A 27,649-nucleotide genomic window follows, 5' to 3' on the forward strand; every position below is an offset into this window, starting at 1 on the left:
AGCCTCATTGGATTCTCATTTGTAATGTATGCCGTATCACTCAGGAGATTTTATTTACCCTATTAAGCAGAGGCACACTACGTGTGCAAATAATGCTGTTATCAAACAGGTTCACTGTAGATGCTGAAAAATTCTCCAAGGGGGTGCTGTAATGAACCCCACTCTCATCCAGAACCAGGTCCACCAGGAAAATAGGATTCTTCTTTGGCCTAGACATGGATAATTGTTATATTACAGACATAAATAATTATTATTTTAAGTAGAGTAATCAGTTGTATTTCTTTCATTATTACAAACTCCAAAAAATGGGAAAAGGAAAAGAGAAAGTTGTGCAAATGCATTTTATCCTACTTGTAGTGGCTATTGATTAGGTCATTCCCCCAGACGAAGTCCTGAGGACACATCAGGACATTGTGGCAGGCATCCATCACAAACTTGGTCAGGCTGACCAGTGAGTTGTTCACAAGGACGCGGAGGGAGTCCTGCATGTTGTAATGCACCAGATTGAGGAGTTTAGACAGTTTGGAAATCTTGTGAGTCTCCCAGCAAGTCTCATTTATGTCGTACGTTCCCTTGCCCATGTTTGCAAGGTTGTACCGGATGCTGTTGCACAGTGTGCTTGTCCAGGTCTCTCTAAGAAAGAGGGTTATCTGGAAGGAAGAAGAGGAGGTTAGATTAAGATCTTTATATTGGTAAACTTGTAGTAACAAAATTAATATTCTCCTATGTGCTTATTAAGTAACTACAGACCCTATCTTGTTTACATGGCTAAGATGTATGTTTTTGTTTGACTGTTCTTAAGTCAGAACAAAAAAGGGATATGAAAACATTTAGCCAGATTTGCTGGAGCAAACTCATTTCTGGTGTAAAAACAAAGTACTGTTGAAATTTGAAAAGATCACGCAGTGGCAAAATTGGGTGTAAAAGGTGAAAAGTCTGAGATTATTGCGACTAACTCTGTTGCACATGGATGTCTGGGAGTTTTTTTCTTAAGGCCCAAAACACAGAGAATATCTAAATCAAGTATGAAAATTGATTTACTAACACGTGCAACTCATTGTTTATTGCTATTTGTGCCAATATTTAACATTGAATCTGAAACTTTTTTTGCACTTGATAGTGAAATGAACTGTCTGTGCTTTGCAAACAGCACAACTTTTGTAAATTACCCATAAAAATGACCACAGCTATCAGCACTATTTGGGGATTGCACTCACAGGTTAATTTGCCCTATTTAGTAAACCTGGCCTGTAAACACAGGTTTTTACCTGATACTCTCTCAGTGCAACAGTACCTGAGTATGCGTCTGAGACTGGTCAAGTTCAAATTGATCCAATGGAAGTGGTTTACCCAACATCAAGTTGAACAGCCTCATGTTTTCTACTTTTTTGCACTCGTGCCACATTTCAGAAAGCACACAGATCAGCTCTGGCCTAGTTCGCATGGACCTGAAAATAAATGCAGCTCGATTCGCCTCATAAGCAGAGTAAGGAACCGGAACACACCCTGCATAAATAAAACACAACAGTGTTTTGATTATGAAGGTGTTAGCAGATGCTACATTTCCTTAATTATGACCTGAGTGACCAAGGAGTGCATAAGGCTAAATATCTTACCTTTTGAGGGCACATACTCAGGGTCCTTCTGTGGCAGGGTGATATGTGAAAAGTCTTCAGGGTAGCTCTTCACTACTTTGTCGAAAATCAAGCGGTTCATTGTCCAGTCATAATTCAGTTTGACTTCCATCTCCAAGTCTGTAACACACTTCTCTAAACTGCACACACAATATTGCATTTATTTATCCTGTTAGTAAAAAAGCAGATCATACAGAATTAATAAGACAGGATATCACTCACTTTTTCAGCTTAAGACCAGGAGCTGATAGGGCACGTTGTTTGATACTCTGGAGACTGTCAGTACTGAGAGATGGTGTTTTCCTCCAGATGGGCATGCAGTCCACTGAATAGTGGTACATAATAAGCACCTCTGCTTCCTTTCTGTAGCGCAGGGCAAACTGGACTCGCTCAACAAAGACACGTGGGTCTTCAGCACAGAATAACAGTCTGATCCTGGGTACCCAGTACCTTCTGCCTGCTATTAAAGAGTCTGTTTCGATGCAGAAAGAGGGTGACAGATCAATGGTCAGTAACAGCAGAGAGAGGGATGAAGAAAAAGCTATGAGACAACACTCTAGAGTTACAACAGTTTAAAGACATTTAAACCAACCAGGGGATTTACTCTGCTTATGCTCTTCATTTATATCAGGACTTCCTTTTTTATCTGTCTGGTGGACCTTCTCTACCAAATACTGACATTTGTCTTTACAGTAATCAAGAATTCCAACTAAATGCCAGCTGTACTTCGGAGGTGCGCTTGCGCTTGCAGACTCATCTGCAAAAGAACAGAAAAGAGGGATTTAATAACACATTACTATATTTATTTCTAAATTCACTGGTTGTATTGTTGTATGGCCACTTATAAATTGCTTCTCATTACCTTTTAATGAATGTCTTAAATTAATCCAAAAAAAGGATTAAAAGGAACAAAAACTGCCAAAAAACTTGAGCACCATACATTGTTGAAGTAACATAACTGCAGTTTACAGATAAAGACACAATCAGTAATGATCGTGCCCCCATCCGCTCTTATTAATAAATATTATTTATTATGGCATAAATAATTATGGCATTAATAAATATCCTAAGTATCTTGTATCAGAAATGTTATTCTTGCATTTGTAACAAACACCATTTGAAAACCGGCTGAAGATTCATTGAGTCACTGATTTTAAATTGACCTCTGCCTACATAGATCTACAGACATTAGGAGGCCAAGCTCCAAGCGCAGCACCCAATACAGCAATATACACATGTACATACATGTACAACATATCTGTGATACTTTACCATTTGCAATTTCATCATCTGTAGGTAGCAGGGCTTTTCCAGGAATAGGTTTTCGGTCAGGCGATCCATCGGCATTGCCCAAAGCAAGCCAGTCTTCTGGAGTCCGGCAGTCATATTCCTCATTGTCAAATAACTCAATAAAAAACATGGGAAAGTTTGGTGTATAACATTATATATAAATATGGAAAGTATTGTAATGAGAAAAAAAAGGTCTAAAAAGAGAGGGACTTGATTGGACAGATGTGACTCACCTCCAGTGGGAGGAACAGCGAAACAGGACCGTCTGGTGTGGTGTTATTTTTCAATGGTGTTGGCAATAAGAGATCAGAATCTATGCCGTTTTCTGCCAGGAGCTCTTCAACATGTAAATTTAAGTATTCCCTTCGACATCTGTTAGCAACACAGTATAAAAAGACAAAGTTCACAGCAGTACTTTGAAATAAAACAACTTAATGACTCCACTAAAAGCTGCTGTACAATAAAGGAAAAATGAGCATGTATTGCACGCTATATGAGACGTGACCACTGAATCTGGTCTTACAGTATTCAAAATAACCATGACTACAGCAGCAGATGCCATGTGTAGTACACAAAAATAGTACACACCTCTCTATCGCTAATTTGCGGGGGATGGAGCCAGGACGGGTTTTGTAGGGTATTTGGACTTTGGGTTTATCTCCACCCCGGCAAAAGTATGGATTCTCCGAGAAGAATGAATTATGTTGTACATGTGGTACAAGGTAATCCTCCGCAGCCCACCTGGGCCGATGAGGTGGAGTCTTGGCGACTGCTTTTGAAGTAAACAGAAGTCAGATTTTACAGATAGCACAAAATGTTTTGGGGTTTTTTCCCTAGGAGATTTAAAAAAATAAATGCAACAATAAAATATCAGATGTCTAAAAATGTCATGTCATACAGCACTACTCACCCTCCCGTGAGTTATGACCAAATTTCAGCATGGACTGAGGCTCTGACACCTGCTGGGCATTAGGTGTACAAGCCGCATACATATAAGCAATCACTCAAGAGTTTCTCATTAGAGCAACAACAATCAATCATTTTAGAGGAATCAGAGGAGCTTTTACCTGGAATTTTAATGTAGAGATTGTCTCAGAGAATATTCCCCTCTGATCTCTCATAGAGCATTTCCCCACTTTGAAGAAATTGTATTTCTGACGAGTTGAAGGCTTGTGCTCTGGAGGATCTCTGGGTGGATGAGGTACCCCAGAACCAGGAAATCCTGTGTTCTCACTCTTTCAAGCAGGATTTTTAAAAAATGTATGTGTGAGCAATGACAGCTGGGTTTAGTCACCTACTTCTTCAATGATATGCTTTAACGAATATTAAATGTCGGGTGATTAAAATGTGTATGAAAAGTTGAAGCTTTATATGTTGCACATATAGGTTTATACACGCGTTACTAAAGTGGATAATATTACAAAATGTAAAAGGGAAACTAGACATTACTTAACGCTGAATACACGATGTACGTTAAACCTTTTTTTTTTTGCCCGACTTCAGCTGGAGGTAGTCTTTTAACCGACAGGGTGTTAAACATACGCCGGGTGCTTAGCCTTAGCATTCAGCCTTTGTGATTGGCTTTGCTGAACACAATTAACGAGTAGCATTTGATAATTTAACTCTGTAAGCAAAAGGGGGAAAAGTAAGTACGACATACCATATTTTTTAATTCAGTTGCAAGCTGTTACAGGTCTTTTGTGTGTCCCACACATAGCTGAAGCTGAACTCTAGAGATAAATCTTAGTTTCTAAGTGGAAGTACTGTTAGACGCGGTAACGGTTGTCATGGGGACGAAGATGATGGTAGTTAGTAGTGGAAAAACAGGCACAGCTGTCCTCTCCCAGCTGTAGGGTAAGCAAGGTTGTTACACTTTTTTTTATTTCAACCATCACAACCTAGAAAGTATTTGTGCGGACATTTTGAAACAAAGTACTCTTATTTATCCCCTTGTTGTCTCTTGTTTCCAAACCATCTCAGTCTGGGACAAACACAGTATTTGTGTGGGACAAAGTGGGATACCTTCCAATAATGCTGGGTGGTAGTCAGATATATTTGAATGTAACTTTTCCAACACAAAGTAAATAAGAATAAAGGGAAGCTGAAGTCTTTATATACTCTCAGATTCTCTGTTATTTCAGCTATTCTGCATGGTAACAGTCTTTGGGATGTGTCTATAAGTTGGCAAATCTTTTTAAGCCATATTTGACAACTTAAGCGGTGTTTAGCCTGTTACGTCACACATACTGTGCCACTTTATGCTATTTTGTTTAACACTATACTCTCTCCTGTGACACACTGAAAAAAAATATTTCTCAGTATATACTGCTGCTTCATTTTCTTTGCGGTAGTTTTCATCATATTCAGCAAAATCTGCAAAGCTTTATGTAACTTTAGAGTTATTTCCCCATAATAAAAAGCCTTCCCTTCACATGTGTTGGGTAGAAAAGCGCATGTCCTGTCGAGCCAGTCAGAATGTGGGACATTGTCTCAAGATGTGGGCCAGGGGGACAAGGAATAAAATACTGAGTAGATGCGATGTGCAGGTGAATTGTGACAATAATAGTGCAGAATTTAAAAAATGAGCCCACGTCACAAAAATATGCATCTTTAACCAGTGTGTTATGGATACACCAACACATCGACATCTTTCACCTAGATCATAAAGCACTCAGCTGTTCCCATAATATATTAGGCTAAAGGAAGAACAATGTTAATTTTCCCCTATAATTTTGTTGGGCTTTCTTAGAGACCCTATGTCGTGAACAAAAAGACTATCTGTTATCCATTTAATCTAACCTGCAGTAGCGACAGATGCATGTATGTCTTCCAGGTGTGAGTCTCTTCCTGGGTCAGAGTACACATCTGCTAACCGTTTCTTTAGGTTTCCAAAAGTCTCACATATTGCAGAAGTTGTCTGTGGCTGATATAATGGAGAGAAGGAAGGTAGATGTGTTTTGTATGCAGAAGACCAGGTGAAAGGGGAGCAAAGCCAGGACCACTGGATGTGGATTCAAACTGTGGAAGAGAAAGTTAAGAAAGAGTAGGGGTAATCGTAAAGGAAGAGTATGTGAAGGGTTTTGAGAAAGTGAAGATATAGGATTCTAAGTTTGAAGCTTAAACTTGAAGATATGATCTTGAATATTTTAATGCCCCACATCTTGGATATTAGTTAGAAGAGAGAGAGGAATTCTAAAGTAAGTTGGATGAAGTGGTAGAGTGTATCTAGAAATGTGGAAGGACAGATAGTGGTGGAAGGAGGAACATAGGGTGGTATAAGGGAAGCGTTTTGTGTATCCTCTGTACAGAGGAAAGACGAAAAAGGAGATTGGTAGTGAAATGAAGAAGAGTAGAAAAGCAAGAGAGATGAAGAAAGTAGAGTACTGAAGGGTGAGCTGTATGGCAAAGAAAGACGTGGCAAAGGTAAGGCCTTACTGTGAGTTGTATGTGAGGATGGACACCGAGGAAGGAGAAGAGGATTAGACTTGGTTTTTCTTGGCCTGACTGAGGGATCGAGCTGGAAAGGCTCTGCTTTTCTGGCTGCTCTTAAAGAAAAAAGACAAAAAAAAGAGAAGCTGCTGCTTCTAGTAATAACGTTGAATGTAATGTCTGTGATGATAACCTAATGGAATGCAAATGGAACACACACTCGCCTGAGCCTAAATGTTCAATCTTCTCCTCTCACGGTGTAGGAGGTCAGTGTCATTGTAGCTGGGTTTGTGAGGCGATCTAAGTTACTGTACCCAGCTCTGTGAAGTTTATGTCAAAATTTGTTATGGTTGAGTGGAGACTTACTAATTTGATATGGGTGCCACACATATCTATCATTTAGGACGGGCTTGTTCAAATGTTTAGTTAGAAGTCTTTTTCTTCACTGTCCTAGCCTGAAAAGAGCTCCAAAATGATGATCTCACACAAAGAGGACATGAAAATAAAAAACTTCCCTAAGGAGCTAAACAACCCACATCTAATGGCATTATCATATCAGAGTGCTCTCAGCACTTAAATCATCCTGACCACAGCAGTTTATTAATGATTAACACATGCCAGAGCTATTGATTACATCAGCGAGGAGATCCGGCCTATAGAGGTTCCAAAGAAACCCACACAAGAACCACAAGTCTCTGATGAGGTGGTGGTCCTCGAAACAGAGCTGCCTACCAAAGTCTGGCTGACAGTATTGTAGCCATCTTTGGAGCCAGGAGCCCGCCATGGAAATGGGACTTGATTGGACAGATGTGGCCAGCAACTCTCGATGAGTGGAACTGATTAAACTCTAAAAAGCTTTGTTACAGCCTTGATCCACCCTGTATTCCTCGTTCTCTCCCAGGAGGCCTCCCTGCTAACTCCAGCAGCCTAGGAGCACAAGACTGACAAAAGAGATCAGCTGTTAAAAAGACATGAAGATGAGTCACTTACATAATCACCAGCAGGTATAATCTGTCTTCATCTCTACCACCTCCCTACTACACTGACAGTGCTGTCATGTTGGGAGCACTGTGCCTTTGCCGGTATATTTGCTATTTTACGCTAATGACATCAGCATGAGCTGCTAACTTTAGCTTCTCCTGTAGGCCAGATGTGGGTTGATAGGATCAAACACCACTTATTCCTCCTTAGCTGCCTCATTGTTGGGCAATTCAGGAAGGCCTTAATAGTTGCACAGATTCCCACATACCTCTTTTCTTATGCAGAAACCACAAATCCAACCACAAAAGTGGGCACACACCCCTGTTAGAGTGTGATTTATTTATTTATTTTTTCACATTTGCACACTTCAGTGGAAACATGCAAAACTATGCTATACACTCCCGGGGAAACATTCTTAAATGTCGTGAGAGTGTAGATAACAAATGCTTGTAAGAGATTATATATATTTGCATATTTAGACTCAGCAGCTCAAACCCCTGGAAACAGTGAGAATAATTGACACCTAGAACAAACATATGCACCACATTTCAAAGCCCTTTTTCTTATTTAAAGGGCATCTGATCTGGAAGATAACACCACAGTGGTCAATGAATGTCACGAGTGTCAGTTGATAAAGGAAAAAAAAGCACCATGAGGGCATCAAATGTCGCATTAACATGACCGCACTTTGTGCCTGCGCATTTTACGAGGGCGAAGCCGATACGAGCCACACATGCATGACGCAGTACCCGTGCAGATTTCATTTTTGACATTGCCTGCTCCTATGAGGTACTGTTGTTTAACGGCGACCTTTGCACTTGGCTATGCATTGAAGTTGCCATCATGAGTTGGATGACTCACAGGTGGACTTGGTATGCCAGTAAAAACACTTTTAATGAGTTGAGAAGGGCCTCAAAGCAACAAAGCGGCCCAGAGCCTACAACTTATGTCCTGGGACCTGAAGCAGCTGCATTTGATTTTTCATTTTCCCCATTTCTAAGCATGACTTCTGAAGGGGGACGAAGTAAAAATACTCAAAGCTAAAAATCCACTTGGGTTTATTTAAGCACAAGCATTAGTTTTGTAACTGTTGCGGCTAACTTATCCCAAACTCCTAGAATTAGTGTTAATCACGTAACCCTGCTTCATTATGCTGCTTTCTTCATTTCGCTGTTTGCTATTTATGTCACATTTTCATGCCAAAGTATTTTTCTTTGAATTTACTGAAGCTGTTTGAAACATGTGTTTTATCTAACTGGGTGTGTAAATCTGAGCTGGAAGAACAAGAAGGCAGTGAATAGAATCCACAGCACATGTAGTGTGTTATTGTTGTAGAAAACCAGTGTGTGTGTGAGTGGGTGGGCAAAGTAAAAGGTTATCAAGTGACTGTGTCAGTGCTTGCATGCATGTGTTCGTGCATTATGTTCATGTGTCAGAGTGACAGTGTGTTTATGTGAGTCACAAACATAAGGAAATAGTGAGTTTCTTAGTTGATTATCATAAACAGATATACCAAAAAAAAAAAAAATCAGAGACAAAAGATTAAGTGACAGTATTTAGAATGTGTACTTTCATGCGTGTATGTGTACAGTATACAGTTTCATCTATTAATAAGCCATCAACTTTCAACTGGTGCATTCCCAGCATGCTTGTTTAAAATCAGTAACGAATAGGAGGAGGAAAGCAGAATTATTCTTAAGATTAAGACAGATTTTTTTAGCACAGCTTTTCCAAATATCCTGGTTTTATTTTGGATGCTTACATTATTTTACTTTTCACACAGAAACAAAAACGGCCAGGGTTAAAATCATTAGCACACCCAGTGTTAATCATCAGTTCTGTGTCCTTTTTGCTGGGTTACAGCCTGCAGCGGTTTGCTGTAGTTTTCAACAAGTCTCACACGCGCCTCCTGAGCTCTCCTTTCTTTTTCTTTTTTCTTTTCTAAACTCTTGTTTATTTAATTTGATCAAATGATGTGCTTCCAATATGCTTTCTTATGGTTGTCCTTAGCATACTTTAGTCTGGCTTGAAGGTGTAACTTCTGCAGAATTGGAGGTCACCCATTACTGAGTTCTCTCTACGGTTCTCTGAGACTACAATTCTCAACTTGGCTAAGACATTCACTAGTGTTTAGCAGTTGTTTTGGGATCTTAAGACACATTTCAAAACTGGCTAGAGATGAAATCTTTTGAAATCCTTTGCTTCCTACCTTTATCAGTCTTGTTCTGCACGGTGTGGCACTCTTTGAATTTCTTGATGATACTTGGAAACGCTGTGATAACTTTGTGTATCCACCTCCTGCTTTGTGAGCATTAGCAAATCTTTTTTCCCCTCAAGTCTAAAGTGATTTCTTTTGTTTTTGGCATGATTATTTCTTAAATGACAGCTTAAACCTTTGCTGATGTTTTTATACTGTGTGTAAATTGGAGATAACCCTCAGTTTAAACTTGATTTGAGCATCACAAAGTTAAAGCATATCATTGCACAGCAGCGCTTTATGCTGTGGCTCAATAAAAAGGTCCGTTTTTCAGGAAGTTAATACGACAGGCTTTGGTAATATTTGTTTGTTCTTTCTGAAATATTTCTGTTATTGTGTCAAGCAGAAATGATTTCTGCTTCTAAGGAAAATGAGTATGTTTAGAAATGCTATGCTGAAAAATTCCTTGCACTGTTGAAAAAGTATTTGGAAAATTTTAAACAAAAACATAAAATTTCACAGGGAGGCTAATTTTCCCATTTTCTCTGTATACAGGAACAGGTCTGGATTGTTTCAATTAAGGTTACACATATGTAAGATTATCGCCATAACTCTTCTGTGAGCAAACACTCACAAATCCACCCATGAGTTCACAGATGCACACATTATTGTTTTGGCAGTGTGCCCCTGGGCTTCCCAGAGGACATTATTTGTCATTCTGCCTCATCTGGCGTCTATCATTTTCTGGCCTGACAACTTAATCTGTGTCATTCATTCTCTCACATCAAAGAGGCACAGTGTAATCTAAACCTATGATGCTGGAACGTAAGCATGCACGTCGTCTCACACACACGCAAAGTAGATGTACAAATGCACAAGTTAGCAGTCTTCCTGTAAGCTGTCTGTGTGCTTGATTAATGTCAATGTGCGACATGAGAACTGTTACAATAAACACCAGTAAGGATGTCTCTTTGAAAGCTTTCCACACTGGTTATCAGTGACTTGGTCCTGCAATCCTGGGGACATACGCCACTCATTTCTCCATTATATTTAAACCATAGATCTTTCAACTACATTTCAACTGATGTTTTCAGGATAAAGTATTTAAAAGATGTTGATTGTTAGTAGCTATCTATCCTATTTAGTTCATCTTGAAAAACCTAGAAAAGAAAAGAAATCTGACTCAAAGTTAAAAAAAAATGTCAACATGCCAATTAATTCTAACCCGAGTGCTTAACTCAAGCACACCATGGCTTTTAATGGGTGCCCCTGTGGCCAGTGGATAACGTCATATGAAATCCTACCGTGTGTTGCCATAGCAAAATGTCCACAACAAAATGGAGATGTTTTAAATTAGGTTGGGAGAAAAAAAAAAGTCAAAGCGAATGAAAGCGCGATCGTGTTGGCCTCGGAGGCCCATGTGCAGTAAAGTCATGTAAGGAAGGAGCTTAATCCTCTTCATCCCTGGAGATACAAATGAGCTGACATGTAGATCACAAATAAAGCATGAAGGGAGAAGGAGATGCAGAAGTGTGGACTACATGTGTTTGACACACACATGTATGAACAGCCTGGACAAACACTAAGGGTGGGAGGTGGGGGTCCCTGTTCCTCTGACCCTGGCTGTCTAACCCCACCGGCCCCCATTAAGCCCTGTAAATGAGAGAAAGAGGAGCAATTAGAGGAGCAGTCATGGGGCAGGTAGGAGATCCCCCTGACCCTTTCAGGCTGGTATTTGACCTCTCACAGCTGGGAGCTTTGATGAAGATACATCTTGAACATTGAGAGAATGTATTTGCTTGGAAAAAAGAGTGCAGCACATGTTGGAAACAGTGGATTAGATTAATTTGTTCTTTTCTAAATTATTTTTTAAATATGTTCACACTTTACTATTCATCCTACCAACAAACATACCCCCCCAAAAAATCATCTCAGATGGATGTCACTTCATTTATATATGTTGTAAATTTCTTCGTTCACTCTTTCATCTCTCTTTCCACTCTGAGAGCAGCTCGTGCCTGGCGGGCCTGTACACAATAAAGCCTGAGAGGCTGGCCTACATCCACATCACACATCTCACGGTTTCTCCTTTCGTTTCACTCCAGCAGTGCACTACATGCTAAGAATAGTTTTATGGGAGATTAGGGCAATGCCATTTATGAGGGATTTGCTGTTATCTGGTAATGCTGGAGACACACAGGCAAGCTGTAGTTTATGACTGCTTTAGCCCAATTTAGAGTCGGTTCTGCATTAACGGCACACATGCAGTTGATTTCACATCTTTTCACAGGTGTCTGTGTGGATTTGTGCATTTAAGTAGGACGGGTAATGGATATAGCATAGAGTCAAATCATTGCTGTGGTTCAGCTGGATCTAGCACAAGTTCTTATTGCATCTGAGTGTTATCATTTTGAAAAAGGCTCTAAAATTGTAGGTTTGAGGTAAAGGTTTGCAGCGGAGCTATAAAACATTTTAAAGAGCAACAAGCAATCACCCCTGCAAGTAAATTGCATTTAACTGCTCATTTTGGCTTTAAGATTCAAAACACATTGGTGGTGGTCTGCACTGTTTTAATGGCTAGAAGTATTTATTGCAATGCAGTGGCTCCCAGTTTAAAATATCACACACAGTCAGGTGGGCTAGGAAAACTCTGTCAGTTATTTTGAGGGAGACAGATGAAGCAGGCACAGATTTTCTCATGGATAATGACTTCCTGTGAAATTTGGTGTTCATAGTTGACTTTGCATTAACAAATTTAAATAGATTATTTTATATCCATATTGAGTAAGCTCTCTATATTTGTATTAAAAGAGAAATACATTCTTAAATGTAAATAAATTATCATAAATAATGTCTTCTCGAATATTCTAAATCCACACATAAAGGACAGGAAATGCGCTTTCAAGGAATATTATTTATTGTAGAGGTAAAATGAAAATTAACTGTAATTTTCCTGAAGGTAACAAAAATAATACACCATGGCTGGTCCATGCTAATCTTTCTAATTCCATTTTTTAACTTCACACAAAACGAGGCAGGCAGTCCTGTAAACACTTTCTATGTAACTGGGGACGTTTATGGAAACCAATCCAATTCTGTGCGTCTATTCCAATTTTCCGAGCGCCCCTGTATTTGAAGTTAAGCTATAAAACTGAGGAGACATTGTGTTTATTGTCCCAATTTGTTGTGTGTATGTGCGCGCCAAGAAGAGAAAATACATCAAGCTCAGCGAAGAACTGTACAGTATGTTTCCTGTGGTTGAAAATATTTTTTTAAGTACCACTATGTACCAGAACATGTGTTTATTATCCAGTGTTAAAAACGAAAAATGTCACTGTAATCTATCCAGGCAGCCGGTTTTTATAGAAGAATTGCCCTTTTCTTGTCCTTCTCATTTGCATGAACCTTCCTTTTGTTGCCATAATGTCCATCAAGTTGCAAATAACTGCACAAAGGAGTATTCTTGGCTCCCCACTCGGATTTCTTACCGCTACAGACTTCAAAGAGCATTGTGACTTGGAATTAATGCTGCTGAAAAACAAAGGGGCAGAAGCAGATAAAGTAATTAAATAGCCCTATTAAGGTTAGTGAGGGGACCTGGTTTAGCTCGTATGTTAGACTGACTGACATTGTAATCGCAGGTCCCTTCCCTAGAGCGCACGACGCACCACAATGTGGATAAAAGATTGGCAGATTCAAGTAAAATATGGGTGTTTTGTTTGTGTGTGCGTGTGGGTGGGTGGGTGGAGGAGATCCATAAATAGAGCCCACACTCCTCTCTGTGCATAAATGCATGGAGCTTTGGCCGGTGCACACAGATGTCGGGTTGGATGGATATTCGTGGAAATGTTTACTTGAGTTTATTTGCATTTTAGTTGGAGCAGTATGAAGGACATGAAAGGTCTCTCACGTGCAAATTAGCAATATTTCGTTTTAAATTCGCTGCCGAAAGACTGACTTCTCATTTGGTGCACCTGAAACGCACAGTCCGCATCTGTTCGAGAGAGCCGTCCCTGACGATGAACTGAGCCTTAAGACGTCTGCACTGTTCCTGGAAGGACATCGAGGGGAAAAAAATTACTTACTCTTGGATTTATCTGGACACTTTGCGCATTGCGTAATTAGCCAAAGAAATGAGTTGGACTGTTAATTAGGGCACACATTATGTTGGGACCCACCTCTGCGGGGAAGCGTGTGACGCACCGTGCATGTTGTAAACACAGCAGGAACGAGGACAACGCTGTCTAATATGCTCGGGACACCTCGACATCTGATGCTGGTGGCGCTCGGTTGGCTATTTTTGGTTGTGACGCGCGGCAGCGAAGCAGGTGAGGCGCATCATCCGTTTGCAGTGATGCTCTTATTTCTAAAAAATCAGCATCGACATTGTGCCCTCTATTTCGGGTTATGTTTTAAGTTACTGAGTTATTGTAAAGGATGTAAATTTCTATGACACTGAAGAACTCGCTGTATTTTTATATCTTGTCCCAAATGTAAAGCAAAAGTCATGCTCGCTCCTGATGCATTTGATAGTCTGACAGCTTTGTGTCCTTCCATTACATGTAACCCGAGTCTTAACGCTGTCCAGTCGGGGGGGGGGGAGACGACAGGATTCTGTGACAGCACAGCGGTCAGGCAAATTAAATATTCATGGAAAACGCAATGAGCAGCACTTTGGCTTTGTCCGCAATGCCATGTGTTGGAAAATGCACTGGCAGCACGGACATCGCCAGATCAAAAGAACGATCTGTAATCCTCAGTCATGGAATAAACATTTTCCACTACTGTCTCACACTCTCACTGACTCTCATTCACCCTCTGCCTCAGTTTCTAGTTGCCTGGACCGTGCCTGTAGTCCACCCATAGGGAACCTGGCAAGTGGCAGGACCCTGTTCACCCTCTCGAACTGCTGTGGGAACGGCACATCCCAGCATCCTCTGTGTCCCCAACCTTCTGTGAGTCCTCAGGCCTGCTCTCAGGATCCTCACCCAGTTCTTCACATGACTGATGACCCTTTCTTGCATCCAGATACCTGGTGGGCATCAGGTGGAGGTAGAACCATGCAGGAGCAGCAGGATGAGATACGTTTAGACCTGGAAACAAAATTCTATCTTACTCACCTGGTTTTGGTGTTCAAGTCACCGCGGCCTGCTGCCATGGCCATTGAACGCTCAGTGGACTTTGGAAAGACGTGGGAAGCTGTAAAGGTTTTTGCGTATAATTGCAGTGTAGAATTCGGTTTGCCTGATGACTTTGATCAGCCAGGGTCACCATGTACATCCCGCTATACTGATGCTGCACCCTGCACGGGCGGAGAGGTAGAGGATATTTGGATATAATGCATTGTGCAAATGTTTCATTCAGTGCAGTTTAAAGCTATGTTTCTCCTCCTAGGTCATATTACGTACTCTAAACCCCAGCAGTGCTATGACACTCGACCCCTACAGTCCGGAGGCCCTCTCTCGCCTGACCATCACAAATCTCCGTGTCAGACTGCTAAAATCCCAGACCTGTCGCCCAACTCTGACCCCCCCAGGACGCTGGACAAGCTTCACATCCTCAGTCCGCACACCCCCATCCAGTTCAGAAAACTCTGCTTCAGCACCTTATGCTATTTATACTTTACTGGCAAGAGGCACCTGCCTGTGCCATGGGCATGCTGAGTATTGTGTACCACACAACAATGGAAACAAGGAAATAGAGGACAGTAACATGGTGAGCGTTTTATCCTGCATGTATTCATGCTTGTATCAAAAAGAAAAGATAAAACACTGAAGTGAAAATGGTACAAAAATAATTCATTACACACTCAGAATATTGGTTTAAAGAGATTAGATTAGGTCACAGTTAAAGGTCCTTTAAATTTACACTTTAAATTACCAGCCTTGATATATTTTATGGTTCTTTGTACAGCAGGCATCTGTAACAAAATCAAATGTAGATGAAGATGTGTCTTACAGGTGTTTGGTAGGTGTCTCTGTACTCACCACACAGCTGGAGATCACTGTGATAAGTGCGCTCCGCTCTACAATGATAGACCTTGGAGGCCTGCCAATGGAAGCAGTGGGGAGGCCAACCCATGCCAGAGTAAGTGATCAACAGCAGCTCTGTACAGCTGTTACGTATGTGAGATGCTGTTTTGCTGACAAAGAAAAAAAAAAAAAAACGGAGTGGAGAGAAGATTTTAAAGCATGGGGGGAAAGATGTGAACTGTTAGAGGAGGAGGTGGTGGAATGCGGGTTGTCTACTAATTGCAGAGCTGGTGGTGCAAACCCCAACTCCTCTTGGCCAAGATCCTGGACCAAGCATTGCTCCAGATGGGAGGCTAGTAACATGCATAGTTATTTGTGTGTGAGTATGTATGAATAAGACAAGAAGCAATCGTGTTCACTTGCCTAAAAAAATTAATGCAGTCCAAACCTTTGAAATTAAATACACAGTTGAATGGCTTGGTTACTTTAATTTTAAATTGGACCATGCTAAGTGTGTTACCTGTTCACATTCTCTCATCTCTCTCATCCTTCTGATGGCTGTGACATCACACATCCTCACAACTAAAGAGTGTGAGTGCCATGGTCACGCAGCTACCTGCCACTTCTCTCAGCGGGCATGGCTTTCCTCTGGCAGGCTCAGTGGGGGTGTGTGTGAGGACTGCCAGCACAACACAGCGGGGCGTAGATGCCATCGCTGTCGCTATGGCTACCACCGCCGCCCATCCCTGCCCCTCAGCTCCCCCCACACGTGCACACGTAAGAGTCACAAGGCAGAGGGGTGTTTTACTGTGGCTTTGGGTTGGCTGACATGTCTATAGCTGTTCTTAGTAAAAGAGATTCAAGATAGGGGAAGCTTACAAATGCTATAGCTCCATCTGCTGGCATTTTTCTAACTGTTTTTAACTAACTTTTGTCACTCAGGCTGCTGGTGTGATCCTCAGGGTTCTTTCCCTTCTCCACCTGGAAAGGAGGGACCCTGGTGCCACCCCAGGAGTGGCCAGTGCCACTGTAAATCTGGTGTAGGGGGCACAAGCTGCAGCCACTGTCTGCCTGGCTACTGGGGCTTTGGAGGGGAGGGATGCAAACCTTGCGCATGCCCCCACCAATGTGATCCATTCACTGGCCAGTGTCTCCACAGGTAGATATTTTTCACTTATCAGACTAAATTTAATGGATGATGAGTAATTGGTAATAATCACATGCTTTATTCCACTTTTACAGCTACACAAATAAGCAAATGTTAAATGTGCCCATTGGTGGGAAAATACCTGATTTGGATCATTTGTTGCCAACTGAAGAAGAAGCACACTTGTCTCAGGAGCTCACAGTCTCTGCTCTGCATTACACAGGTGAAGTTAATCTGCATTATGACGAATAACGCTGGTTCAACCATTTTTCTTCTATGTAAATATACAAAGCATAACTCTGTTTCTATACACAGGGAAGTGTAGCTGTAAAGAGAAAAAGCTGAGAAGTGTATCTGAACTCTGCAAGACCAAACATGATTATGGTAAGCAACAAAAGGTCCCGCCTTCACTTGATTAAAAAAAACATTACATAAATCTACAGTTTGGTTTAAGGTTCAGAATGATCTCTCTGTTTTCTTTCTTTGTGGCCTGTTACAGTCATCAAGGCCAATGTGTTGTCTGCTCATGACAAAGGCAGCCACGCAGAAGTTCATGTCAAAGTTCGCAAGGTCCTTCGATCAGGTCAGGTGGCGCTGCGCTTAGGAACCGCCAACATCTATCCTCTGTCCTGGACCAGCCGTGGCTGCACATGCCCCATATTAAACCCAGGTAAGAAATGTTTCAAGCATATCTTTAAAAGGCATCTGCAAAACCAACTCTTACCCACCATCAATAACAGTAAAGCAGGGATGTTAAACCTAGAAGACTCCAATACTTACACCAATACTAAGAATATGACTTATTGATATATAGAATTCAACTATGCTATTTGGCGATAAGACTCTGATGCCCCAATAACAGCAGAATGAAATTCCAGTGGTGATAGCCATTAGGGCAGGACGCCCAGAAGTCTAGACACTGATAGTGGTGGTGACGAAATGATGGAGGCTTGGATGAAGGGACTTGTGTGAGGCGGAGATGGCGAGGAGGTGGGTTGCACGGAGTCCAGAAGGGAAAATGAAAGATTTAAAGTATGCAGAGGGGAGGCTGACTGGTTTGAAGAAAGATGACTGGACTACAGCAACGATGTCAGCACTGAGTTTTACAGCGGTAGGAAGTGGAAGTGGTGTAATGAATAGACAAATGAGTGAATACAGATGTTCCTTATTATGCATAAGCTTCATAAACAATTAAATGACAGAAAATCTACCATTTATCACAATCTAATATAAAAATATGTTGTTGTTTTTTTACATTTTTAAACAAATAAATAAAATTGGCCAATTAATTAACAAAATCATTCTGCTTTATAATTACCATCTGGGCAATTCAAGCCCAAACTGTCATGCTGACAGATTTCTTTTATATGTGGCCCACTGAGTTTGCGATGCCTGCAATAAAAATACCCACGTTTTAGATTGAATCCATATACAGTATCGTTTTTTTTTCTTTTCTCGCAGGTATGGAGTACCTGCTTGCAGGCAAAGAGGAGCCTGGAACGGGCCGTTTGCTCGTCACTATGCAGAGCATCGTGGTTCCATGGACACCTCGTGTAGGTCTGATTATATCAAACAGCCTGAGAAATGGATGCCGCTGATCCATATGATCTAAATATGAGGAGGAATGCAATCCAGAAGGATTTTACTAGATACTCATGAGTGAGTGACCAATTCAGATAGTGGACTGAAAATCCAAGGGTCAAACTTGTCCAGCTCGTTGAGGCTTCATAACTGAAGAGAAGCATCCAACATGTGGGCAAGAGAGTGAATAGATGTTAAAGTGGTCTGACTTAAGGTGCTGTACTTGATGTTAAAGACCTAATTTGTATAAATAGTTGATCTTATTTTTGCTTGTTTTTTCCCCCTTATAGCCGGATTCATTTTGGATCTGGATACCTACTGCAAAAATACTTTGATTTGTTAAGCTAACAAATCTTCCTGTAATACTACATCTCCTTTTATTTAATTAGCAGAAAACCAAGTGTGAAATACTGCAATTAACATATAAACATCAGGCACTTCATCAGCTACATCTGCTCATATAGAAAATATTTCATCAGCCAATCACGTGGCTTGGACTCTGGATCTGCTGCAGTTTAAGCATAGCAGAGAGGAAGAAAGGTGATTTTAGTGACTCTGAACATGAGCCAGGTGGGCTTATCTGACGTGAACCCATGGCTCTATAATTCAGGGGTTTACTGTGTGTGGGAGGCTAATTATTGATACCTTTTAGTTCCATTTGAGCAAAATTCAAATGCCACAGCCTACTCGAGTAATGTTGTTGACCACCTGCACCCCCTTATCATTTCAGTTTACTCATCTTTTAATAGCTACTTTAAGCAGGACAACATGTCATGTTACAAAGTTCATATCTCAGCCTGCTTTCATGACAATCAGCTGAAGTAAGTGGGACAGAGGCCTGCAGAGTCACCAGAGTGCAGCCAAATGTGAATGTTGCGCTCACCAACCTGCAACAGCTGCATAAAACTATGATGTCAATAAAAAAACGCAAAACTCTGGGACACTGCCAGTACCTTGTTAAATCTGAGCATTGAAGAATGAGTGCAGCCGACTGTCTAATAAATATAAATGTTTATCCTACAAGAAGCTGGGACGCTGTCCTCTCTCTTTAGAATGAAAGTAAAATGGAGATTGAAAATGTCAGGCAATCATTTTAATTGGAAAAACCACGAGCGGTGACCACAGCATTCAACTGAAGACTCGTGATTGCATTAACACGACAAAAACATTAATGCATTCACAGGTGAATGTGACAGGCCAGATAGAAAACTAACAGAAGAGATGACCAAACTAACAGTTATAGATGGAGACTCAGGTTTATACATGATGCCAACAAGTCAGAAACAGAACATCTAAAACAGCACAGATGTTTCAACAGCTTTCTTGTTGATTATTTCTGCTTTGGTCTCGAGTGGTGAAAAGCAAGTTGAAGTGCTGAAAAACTGTCTGAGGTAAAATAAAGCTGAGCGTCAGTCAAATCAAAAGATCTACCTGTGATTTCTTAGATGGACTAATATAAATGCTTAGTTATACTCCTACACAACTGACCTTGGGATACAGTTACAAATGCTGAAATTCTGACTGGCGTGAGAACAAGCAGCAAGTGATGTTTGCACTGCATAAAAATGAGCATTTCAGCTGATGTCCCTGAAGCAAATCACTTGGCCCACTGTCAATAATCAGATAATTTAATTAGGTTTTTTTTTCCTAAGTGTTCAGCCAATGAAGCAGCTCGTATTTGTGTACACGCTCTATGTCTCTCTGAAATTCTTCTCCTGACGGCCCGTCGATTTCCTGTGAGTGTCAGAACTGTATCAATAGTCCCTCTCTGAAGGCTTGAGGAGGAGAAGAGACCAATTGGAGCTCCTTTTGGACAAGTCTCTAACGCTGACCTAATCAACTCTAGCTGGCGGTCTGGCCGTCTGTAGGTGAGGTGCTGTCAGACGAAACAGCTGAGGTGACCGCAGTAGAGTCGCTCTCAGACGTTAAGGCAGCACTGTCAGACGGGGCGGCGGACTCGTCTTTGTCCTCCTCCTGGGGATAGAGCTCGGGGTACCTCTGCATGCACTCCTGCATGTTACGGAAATGGTCAATGCACTCGGAACCCTTCACTTCTTCCTTACTGTAGTGGAAGCACGAGAAGGCCTCCTTAAACTGAGAGCCGCACGGTCCACTGGCCATCCCGCCCAGACACGGGCAGTTCCAGTTTATGTCTCCATTTGGCAGGATGAGGCCTAAAGACACCAAAGCATGGCAGGTTAGCAGAAAACCTTAAATGTTTAATGAAACTAAAGTAGTGGCATCCTGCACTACCAAGATCACCAAGAGAGATCTGGATGTGTAGCTGTTAGCGGACAGTATCACAAAAAACTGAGCCACACAGTGTCCAAGCCTAAAGGGTACTTTACTAATGAGTCACATACACACAGCCCTGATCTTTAACTGTTCATTACAAAATAACCTAAAGTAGATCTGACTATTGCTTAATTAGTCACAGATATTTAGTGCTCAGGGAGGGTCCAATCTTCTTTATATGGGGTGGTCTTTAGAAAGAAACATTCCGGCATAAAAGTTTTCACAAAAATTATCTAAGAAATTTTTTAAAAAGAAAAAGAAAAAAAAGAAAAGGGGGGTACTGATAATTAATCAGTTTCTTCTTTAAAAATGAACGGTCTCTGGTTAATGTGAAGCATCTGTGTTTATGTGGTTTCCAGGCAACTAAACCTAGTACGCAACATAGCACAATGACATAAACATAAATCTATTTTTAATGACAACCCAGGTTTTTCTTTCTTTGCCAACTGTTTCTTCAGTTCTTTTCAGTCACATCCATTAACTTTATAAAAATACAGTACTGTGCACAAGTCCTTAGTCACCTTCCAAATTCATATTTTGCACTGGAGATGCAACTTACTAAAAGATGTGGAAACATACATGGAAAAACAGCATCTAAGACAAATTTAGAGTTTGTGGAATTCTAATGAGCTTAAAAGTGAATATTTGACTCAGCCACTTTTTTCACTTCATTAACAAACAGCTTCTTGACAGCGATCCTTCCACCGAGACCACTTCTGATGAAGCTTCAGTAACACCTGAAGGGCCAGATACATCTCTCGGGTCTTGTGTCAGGTCTTTGGAATTTTTGCTATTTCTTAAGGACATGACTTTCAGATACTGTTCATTTGCTATAAAGAGGTTTTTAGGCCTGCCACTTCTTCTTTTGTCCTCCAATTGTCCAGTTTCCTTTCATTTTTTTTAAAGAACATACTAGTTCTTTTTTTAAACTATAATGAGTTATAAGTTACTGTTAAGTAGCATACAAAATAAAAGAATACAAAACCCTCTGAAAATGATCAGGTACAAGGTCTAGACTGAAGATGAGTGGCAAAAGCCGTCAATTTCAAAAGAAAAACATTGAAACTGTGAGAACTATTGATCAAGACCACTTTAAAAAAATACAAGAAATTTGTGACCTTGGAAGGAAAATATAAAGATATGAGGGGTCGCTTAGAACTTGCACACTATTATAATCATTAAATAAGAACAAGCTACTATCAGCTGCACCCTTATTCACAAGAACCTGCCACAGTGGGTAGATCCTTTAACATCATAAACCCTTCCTGATGTATCGCCACAGGGATTCGTGTCTTTTCTCATGAGATGAACCAGGGATCTTTCATTTGTCAGGAAAATGTGTAAACCACTACACTACTATAGAGAGCAAACAACAGCACATCAGCAAATAAATCAAATTATTCTTTTGGAAAGCACATCTATATAGTCTGAAAGACTAACCCTGTTCCTCGTATGGATCGTTGGGGTCATCCGCTACCAGCTCAGCGTTGCTGGGTGTCTCATGGTCTTCCTTTGTCACAAAGATGATGCGATCTTTACCTTAAATGAAAACAAGACATACACAAAAACACGAGGAAATTAGTTACTGGGTTTATGACTTTCATTTATAATCTTTCATTGCTGCAACAAGTAGAAAGCTTTCTGACTGAAACGACTGGCTCCACTTTGAAAATTAACTGAGAAGATTATGTGCTGAGTGAAGAACAATGACAGGTGAAAGTATGACAGTGACTGGCTTTTGATCTGCTGCTTGAAACTCATGGCAGCACCAAGAGCAACACTGCTAGCTGTTTAACAGCACCGCAGTCACTGTTTTACACGCACTTTACTGCAGTAATCACAACATTAAGTCAACAAGTACTGCAGTCTGTTTGAAAGCTGTGTTGGCTATAGCAGGAGGCTGGCCGGTTTCCTGACATACTGTAACAAACTGTAAGGTCTCGCTGGGTGTAGACGTTAGCCTAGCATGGTGGTGGTGGCTCGCTCGGTGACATTGCTCAGCCATGGAAGGAAAAATGAATGAAAGAAGATAAAAATTACCTTCCTCTCTGCAGTATGACATGTCTGTTGATGCTACGGCTCGTCGGGCCTCGTCCTCCGGGAGCAAAGGTGACTAGTGCGAGAAAGTGTATTCAGCAAATTAAACGATTTCATTTGACAGGCTACCCGGCGTCCAAACGCCTGACCTGACCACACGCGGGCGCGCAGTAATGACGTCACTCAAGTGGTCTGTAAACAATAGCGTTACAAAACAAGATTTAAAAGAAAGACTGGACAAGGAGGGGCATTTGTGGTGTCTCGGAAACGATGGCTAGAGAAAGGAGGGCAGAATTCCTCTTTCTTAAGTTAGAAAAATATTATGCAATACTGAATACAGTTACTCATTTAAGAATAGAAGAAGTGGTAACTGATCACCCGAAAATTATATCTAATTTCTGTTCATTTTATTATATATATATAAAAAAAACTTTATACATCAAAATAGTGTGAGAGTGATGCTCTGGCTTTTCTAAACTCTTTACAAAACACTCCCAAACTTGAGCAGGGAGATAAGGAATTGTGTGGCGCCCCGTTATCACTAGAAATCATAGACTGTGTAAAACGGCTGAAAATAATAAATCATCGGGGACAGGTGGGCTTTCATCTCAGTTCTATAAATTATTTGCTCCCCAGTTATCTCCCTTTTTTTTATTACAACTGTTTAATGAATGGATATCAGTTGGTGCATTACCCTGGAGTATGACTCAAGGAGTGTTTACTCTCATTCCCAAACCTAAATAAGATTTGCGTTTAATTGACAGCTGGCGTCCGATGCGCTAATTGTGTGGATGCTTTAAGCATCCACACTATTGAGTTCCTGTTTCTCTTTATTCTTTATTATTGTGTGGATGCTTTATGCATCCACACTATTGAGTTCCTGTTTCTCTTTATTCTTTATTATTATTCTACTTTATTATTGTGTGGATGCTTTAAGCATCCACACTATTGAGTTCCTGTTTCTCTTTATTCTTTATTATTGTGTGGATGCTTTAAGCATCCACACTATTGAGTTCCTGTTTCTCTTTATTCTTTATTATTATTATTATTATTCTTCAAGTTGCTTCCGACGCTTTTTTTTAGCCGTAGAACTACTTCCACAATTTTTGTGCTATTTTCACCGTTCAAATTTTAAACTATTCTGCTATTTTTGCTCTTTCCGCAATGACTTTTGGTATTTTCTGCTGTTATACTTTTTAAAATATTAAGTTTTTTTTCCTTTAATTTGTCCCATTGAAATGAATGGAAACTTCCATAATTCTGCTAAATTTTGCTTGTTTTTGAAACTTAACTACTTTTTACTACTTTCACGTAGAACAACCATTCAAACTTTAAAATGTTCTCAAATTATTGGGCTATTCATGGATGATTCAGCTTTTTCATATCTGTTACCATTTTCATCTTATCCTCTTCAAGTTTTGAGTTTCATCTTTGTGATTTTTCAGAAAAATACATGCGTTGTTATGGTTGCTATGCAGTTGGTTCTAAGTGAGCCACTGTACCTTTGGCAATTTTCTCTTCATGTCCGAACAACTTCTTGCTACTCGCTCAATTTCCACTCAACTTCCACAAATTATACATCAAAACGTAGGTATTTTTGCTGGCTTTCAGAAAATGTCACCATCATTGTTGTGGGATTTATAGAATTTTGGCAAATCTCCTCAGACCAACACAAAGTCTCAAAATCCCCATAGAAAGTCAATGGAGAGTTCGTTTAAAATCACCGCTTGATTTCTGTAATGAGAGGCATTTTCGAATCGTCATATCTCCCAACGAAGCGAAGTTAAACATGAGGCTTGTGCCAATATATCTTCAGACACTCCTGATGCTCACAATTCAAGAATTGTTTTCTCATCTATTACCATTTGGCCATGAATTGGGTTTGTTTGAGGGTAGGAAATTCGTCCCTCGCTCAGATTTCTTCAGATTTCAAACTCTGGAAATGGGACACTTTTTCTCTCGTCATATCTTTTTGATAGATTTCCACAGAGACCTGAAAATTTCCATGACTGTTCACCAAAGCCTGCTGTCTCTTACGGTGAAAGAATGATATCGATACTCCAAATAGATTTAGAGTTAGAAAGCGTTGTTTGAGGGAAGTCAAGGCAGATTTTGCTTGCCTCTACTCAGTTATGGTGCATTAGAAGTCAAATATTGTCAATAATTCATATTTTAATGATAAATTGTCAACATTGTAAGATTCCCCCATCTCTTCTGAACAAAATGGTGTAAGAATGACTGTTCTAGCCCCTACGGTTAGGAAATTATAGCCATTTGTTTGAGAGGAGTCCTCACTATGAGAAATTCACTGCAGAAATCCTGTCTCTGTGCTCTGTGTGTGTAAAACGGCTGCACCTGTTTTGGCGGGAAAAAGTACACAGCCTCTCTGATTGGTGGATTCAAATTTAGCAGCTCCCAGGCTGTTTGACTGACCTAGAAACTTGATTTTTCTCCTGTGTGTGTGTGTGTGTGTGTGTGTGTGTGTGTGTGTGTGTGTGTGTGTGACAGAGAGAGAGAGAGAGAGAGGCGAGAGAGAGAGTTTTATGGGAGCATCTTATTGTATGATTTAAATTCAATATATTTAGACTGGTTGACTGAATTTGATCCTGTGTGTCTCTCTGTGCTTGTGGGTGTTTTGCAGCTGTCCATTTTGCTTTTTGATTGTGTCTATTATAAGTTTTTACTGATTTTTTTAAGTCAATTACATTTGAGGGACCCTTAGAATGTTCAGCACTTGTTTTTCAGCTGTTCATTTAAATTTTCCAATTTTTTCTATTTTTTATTAGATTTGTGCTAAGTCACAGCATTTCTGCTAAATCATAGTATTTCTGCTATTTTACAGCATTTGTGCTAAATCATAATATTTCTGCCATTTTATAGTATTTTTGCTAAAACATAATATTTCTACTAAACGCAGTATTTCTGGGTAATCATAGTATTTCTATGTATTCCTGCCAGCTCCTCAGGAGCCAATCCTCTGTGAGGACTGTAATTTTCAAACTGACATATCAAGTCATGCACGACTTCCCAACCAGCCAATCATATCTGAGGGCTGAGACATTCAAATTTGCATATTGGGGCTTTCATGGCTTCTAAGACAACCAATCATCTATGTCATATATCTATAATTATTCATATTTTCTTTTAAAAGACAACACTTGATGATTCCCCATGTCTTCTGAACAATAGAATGTTAGACCTTAGACCTGAAAATTTCCATGACTGTTCACCAAAGCCTGCTGTGTCTTACGGTGAAACAATGATATTGATACTCCATATAGATTTAGAGTTACAAAGCGTTGTTTGAGCGCAAGTCAAAGCAGTTTTGCTTTGCCTCTACTCAGTTATGGTGCATTAGAAGTCAAATATCTTCAATAATTCATATTTTAATGATAAATTGTCAACACTTTAAGATTCCTCCATCTCTCCTGAACAAAATGGTGTAAGAATGACTGTTCTAGCCCCTCACGGTTAGGAAATTATGGCCATTTCTTTGAGAGGAATCCTCACTATGAGAAATTCACTGCAGAAATCTGTCTCTCTCTATGTGCATGTGTAAAAAAGTAGGTGCACCTGTTTTTGGCGGGAAAAAGTACACAGCCTCTCTGATTGGTGGATTCAAATTTAGCAGCTCCCAGGCTGCTTGAGTGACCTAGAAACTTGCTTTTTTCTCCCTGTGTGTGTGTGTGTTTGTGTGTGTATGATTTAAATTCAATATATTTAGACTGGTTGACTGAATTTGATCCTGTGTGTGTCTCTCTGTGCTTGTGTGTTTCCATATGTGTCCATATTTTGATTGTGTGACTGTTATACAATTTTTTTTTGCTGATTTTTTTTCATTTAACAATTACATTTGAGGGACCCTTAGCATGTTCAGCATTTTTCAGCTGTTCATTTTGCTTTTCCAATTTTTCTATTTAAGTTATTACTATTGTGCTAAGTCATAGCATTTCTGCTGCTTTTCAGTATTTGTGCTAAATACAGCATTTCTCCTAAATAATACTATTTCTGCTATTTCATAAGATTTGTGCTAAATACAGTGTTTCTGCTTAAAAAAAATAGTATTTCTGCCAAATATAGCATTTTGATTACTATGATTTGGTAGAAAAACTATAATTATAGTTTTACTGCTTTTTATATGGCTTCTAAGACAACCAATCATATCTGAGGGCTTGCACATTCAAATTTGCATATTTTTACCTTCATGGCTTCCCAGCCAGCCAATCATATCTGAGGGCTGGCACATTCAAATTTGCATATTGGGGCCTTCATGGCTTCTAAGACAACCAATCATATCTGAGGGCTGGCACATTCAAATTTGCATATTGTTGCCTTCATGGCTTCCCAGCCAGCCAATCATATCTGAGGGCTGGCACATTCAAATTTGCATATTGGGGCCTTCGTGGCTTCTAAGCCAACCAATCATCTATGTCATATATCTATAATATTTTATTTTTTATTTTAAATGGTCAACATTTCAAGATTCCCCATGTCTTCTGAACAAAACGGTCTAAGAATGACCATTTTAGCCCCTACGGTTAGGAATTTATGGCTGTTTGTTTGACGGGAATCCTCACTATGAGAAATAGACTGCAAAAATCCTGTCTCTGTGCTTGTGTGTGTAAAACAGGTGCACCTGTTTTGGCGGGAAAAAGCACACAGCCTCTCTGATTGGTGGATTCAAATTGAGAAGCTCACAGCTGTTTGACTGACCTAGAAACATGCTGTTAACAGCCCCTATTCACTTTCTGCTGCTCCTGCTGCTGTGTGTGTGTGTGTGTGTGTGTGTGTGTGTGTGTGTGTGTGTGTGAGAGAGAGAGAGACACACACACACACACACAAAGACCCTTTTAGGCAGCATCTCATTGTTGGATAAAAATATAATATATTCAGACTGGTTGACTGGCATAGACCCATTCTGTGTGTCTCTCTCTGTACATTTTTGTATCCATATTTGATTTTCTGTGTATCTGTTGATTTGTATATCCATATTTGATTTTGCATGTATCTGTTGGCTGTTCTTATTTTTTTTTTTTTCCTAAATGTATTTTTATTTTATTTTTTTTTTCAGAGGTAAACAAAAATG

At 40.2% G+C, this 27,649-nt stretch overlaps 3 protein-coding genes across 3 annotated transcripts in view; 1 reads left to right on the forward strand and 2 right to left on the reverse strand.

The window, feature by feature from the left end:
- The window catches only part of dnah1 (dynein, axonemal, heavy chain 1), a 31,721-nt gene extending 27,063 nt beyond the window's left edge, over window positions 1–4,658 (reverse strand). Inside the window, exons 1-12 of the mRNA XM_039612518.1 lie at window positions 4,585–4,658; window positions 3,992–4,159; window positions 3,835–3,886; window positions 3,513–3,696; window positions 3,158–3,296; window positions 2,907–3,039; window positions 2,227–2,391; window positions 1,857–2,106; window positions 1,617–1,774; window positions 1,295–1,506; window positions 352–650; window positions 59–209 (exon numbers count right to left, since the gene is read on the reverse strand). Coding sequence (XP_039468452.1) covers window positions 59–209; window positions 352–650; window positions 1,295–1,506; window positions 1,617–1,774; window positions 1,857–2,106; window positions 2,227–2,391; window positions 2,907–3,039; window positions 3,158–3,296; window positions 3,513–3,696; window positions 3,835–3,886; window positions 3,992–4,159; window positions 4,585–4,587 — 1,914 coding nt within the window. The 5' untranslated portion in view covers window positions 4,588–4,658. The remainder of the gene's footprint in view (window positions 1–58; window positions 210–351; window positions 651–1,294; window positions 1,507–1,616; window positions 1,775–1,856; window positions 2,107–2,226; window positions 2,392–2,906; window positions 3,040–3,157; window positions 3,297–3,512; window positions 3,697–3,834; window positions 3,887–3,991; window positions 4,160–4,584) is intronic.
- An 8,605-nt stretch (window positions 4,659–13,263) lies between these two features.
- Window positions 13,264–19,180, forward strand: si:dkey-202e22.2 (netrin-4). The gene is made up of 10 exons (XM_031748599.2): window positions 13,264–13,859; window positions 14,359–14,849; window positions 14,926–15,246; window positions 15,492–15,618; window positions 16,092–16,280; window positions 16,446–16,662; window positions 16,746–16,873; window positions 16,966–17,034; window positions 17,150–17,320; window positions 18,112–19,180. Exons 1-10 carry the CDS (start codon window positions 13,781–13,783, stop codon window positions 18,246–18,248), a joined length of 1,929 nt encoding a protein of 642 aa, XP_031604459.1. The 5' UTR covers window positions 13,264–13,780; the 3' UTR covers window positions 18,249–19,180.
- Window positions 19,181–19,309: 129 nt separating this feature from the next.
- Window positions 19,310–22,753, reverse strand: chchd4a (coiled-coil-helix-coiled-coil-helix domain containing 4a). The gene is made up of 3 exons (XM_031748579.2): window positions 22,567–22,753; window positions 21,967–22,065; window positions 19,310–20,405 (listed from the first exon to the last, which is right to left on the reverse strand). The coding sequence occupies exons 1-3, from the start codon at window positions 22,586–22,588 to the stop codon at window positions 20,074–20,076; spliced, it is 453 nt and encodes a 150-aa protein (XP_031604439.1). The 5' UTR covers window positions 22,589–22,753; the 3' UTR covers window positions 19,310–20,073.
- Between the last annotated feature and the right edge of the window lie 4,896 nt (window positions 22,754–27,649).

The sequence above is a fragment of the Oreochromis aureus genome, linkage group 5 (assembly GCF_013358895.1).
Source record: "Oreochromis aureus strain Israel breed Guangdong linkage group 5, ZZ_aureus, whole genome shotgun sequence".
Taxonomy (NCBI): Eukaryota; Metazoa; Chordata; class Actinopteri; order Cichliformes; family Cichlidae; genus Oreochromis; species Oreochromis aureus.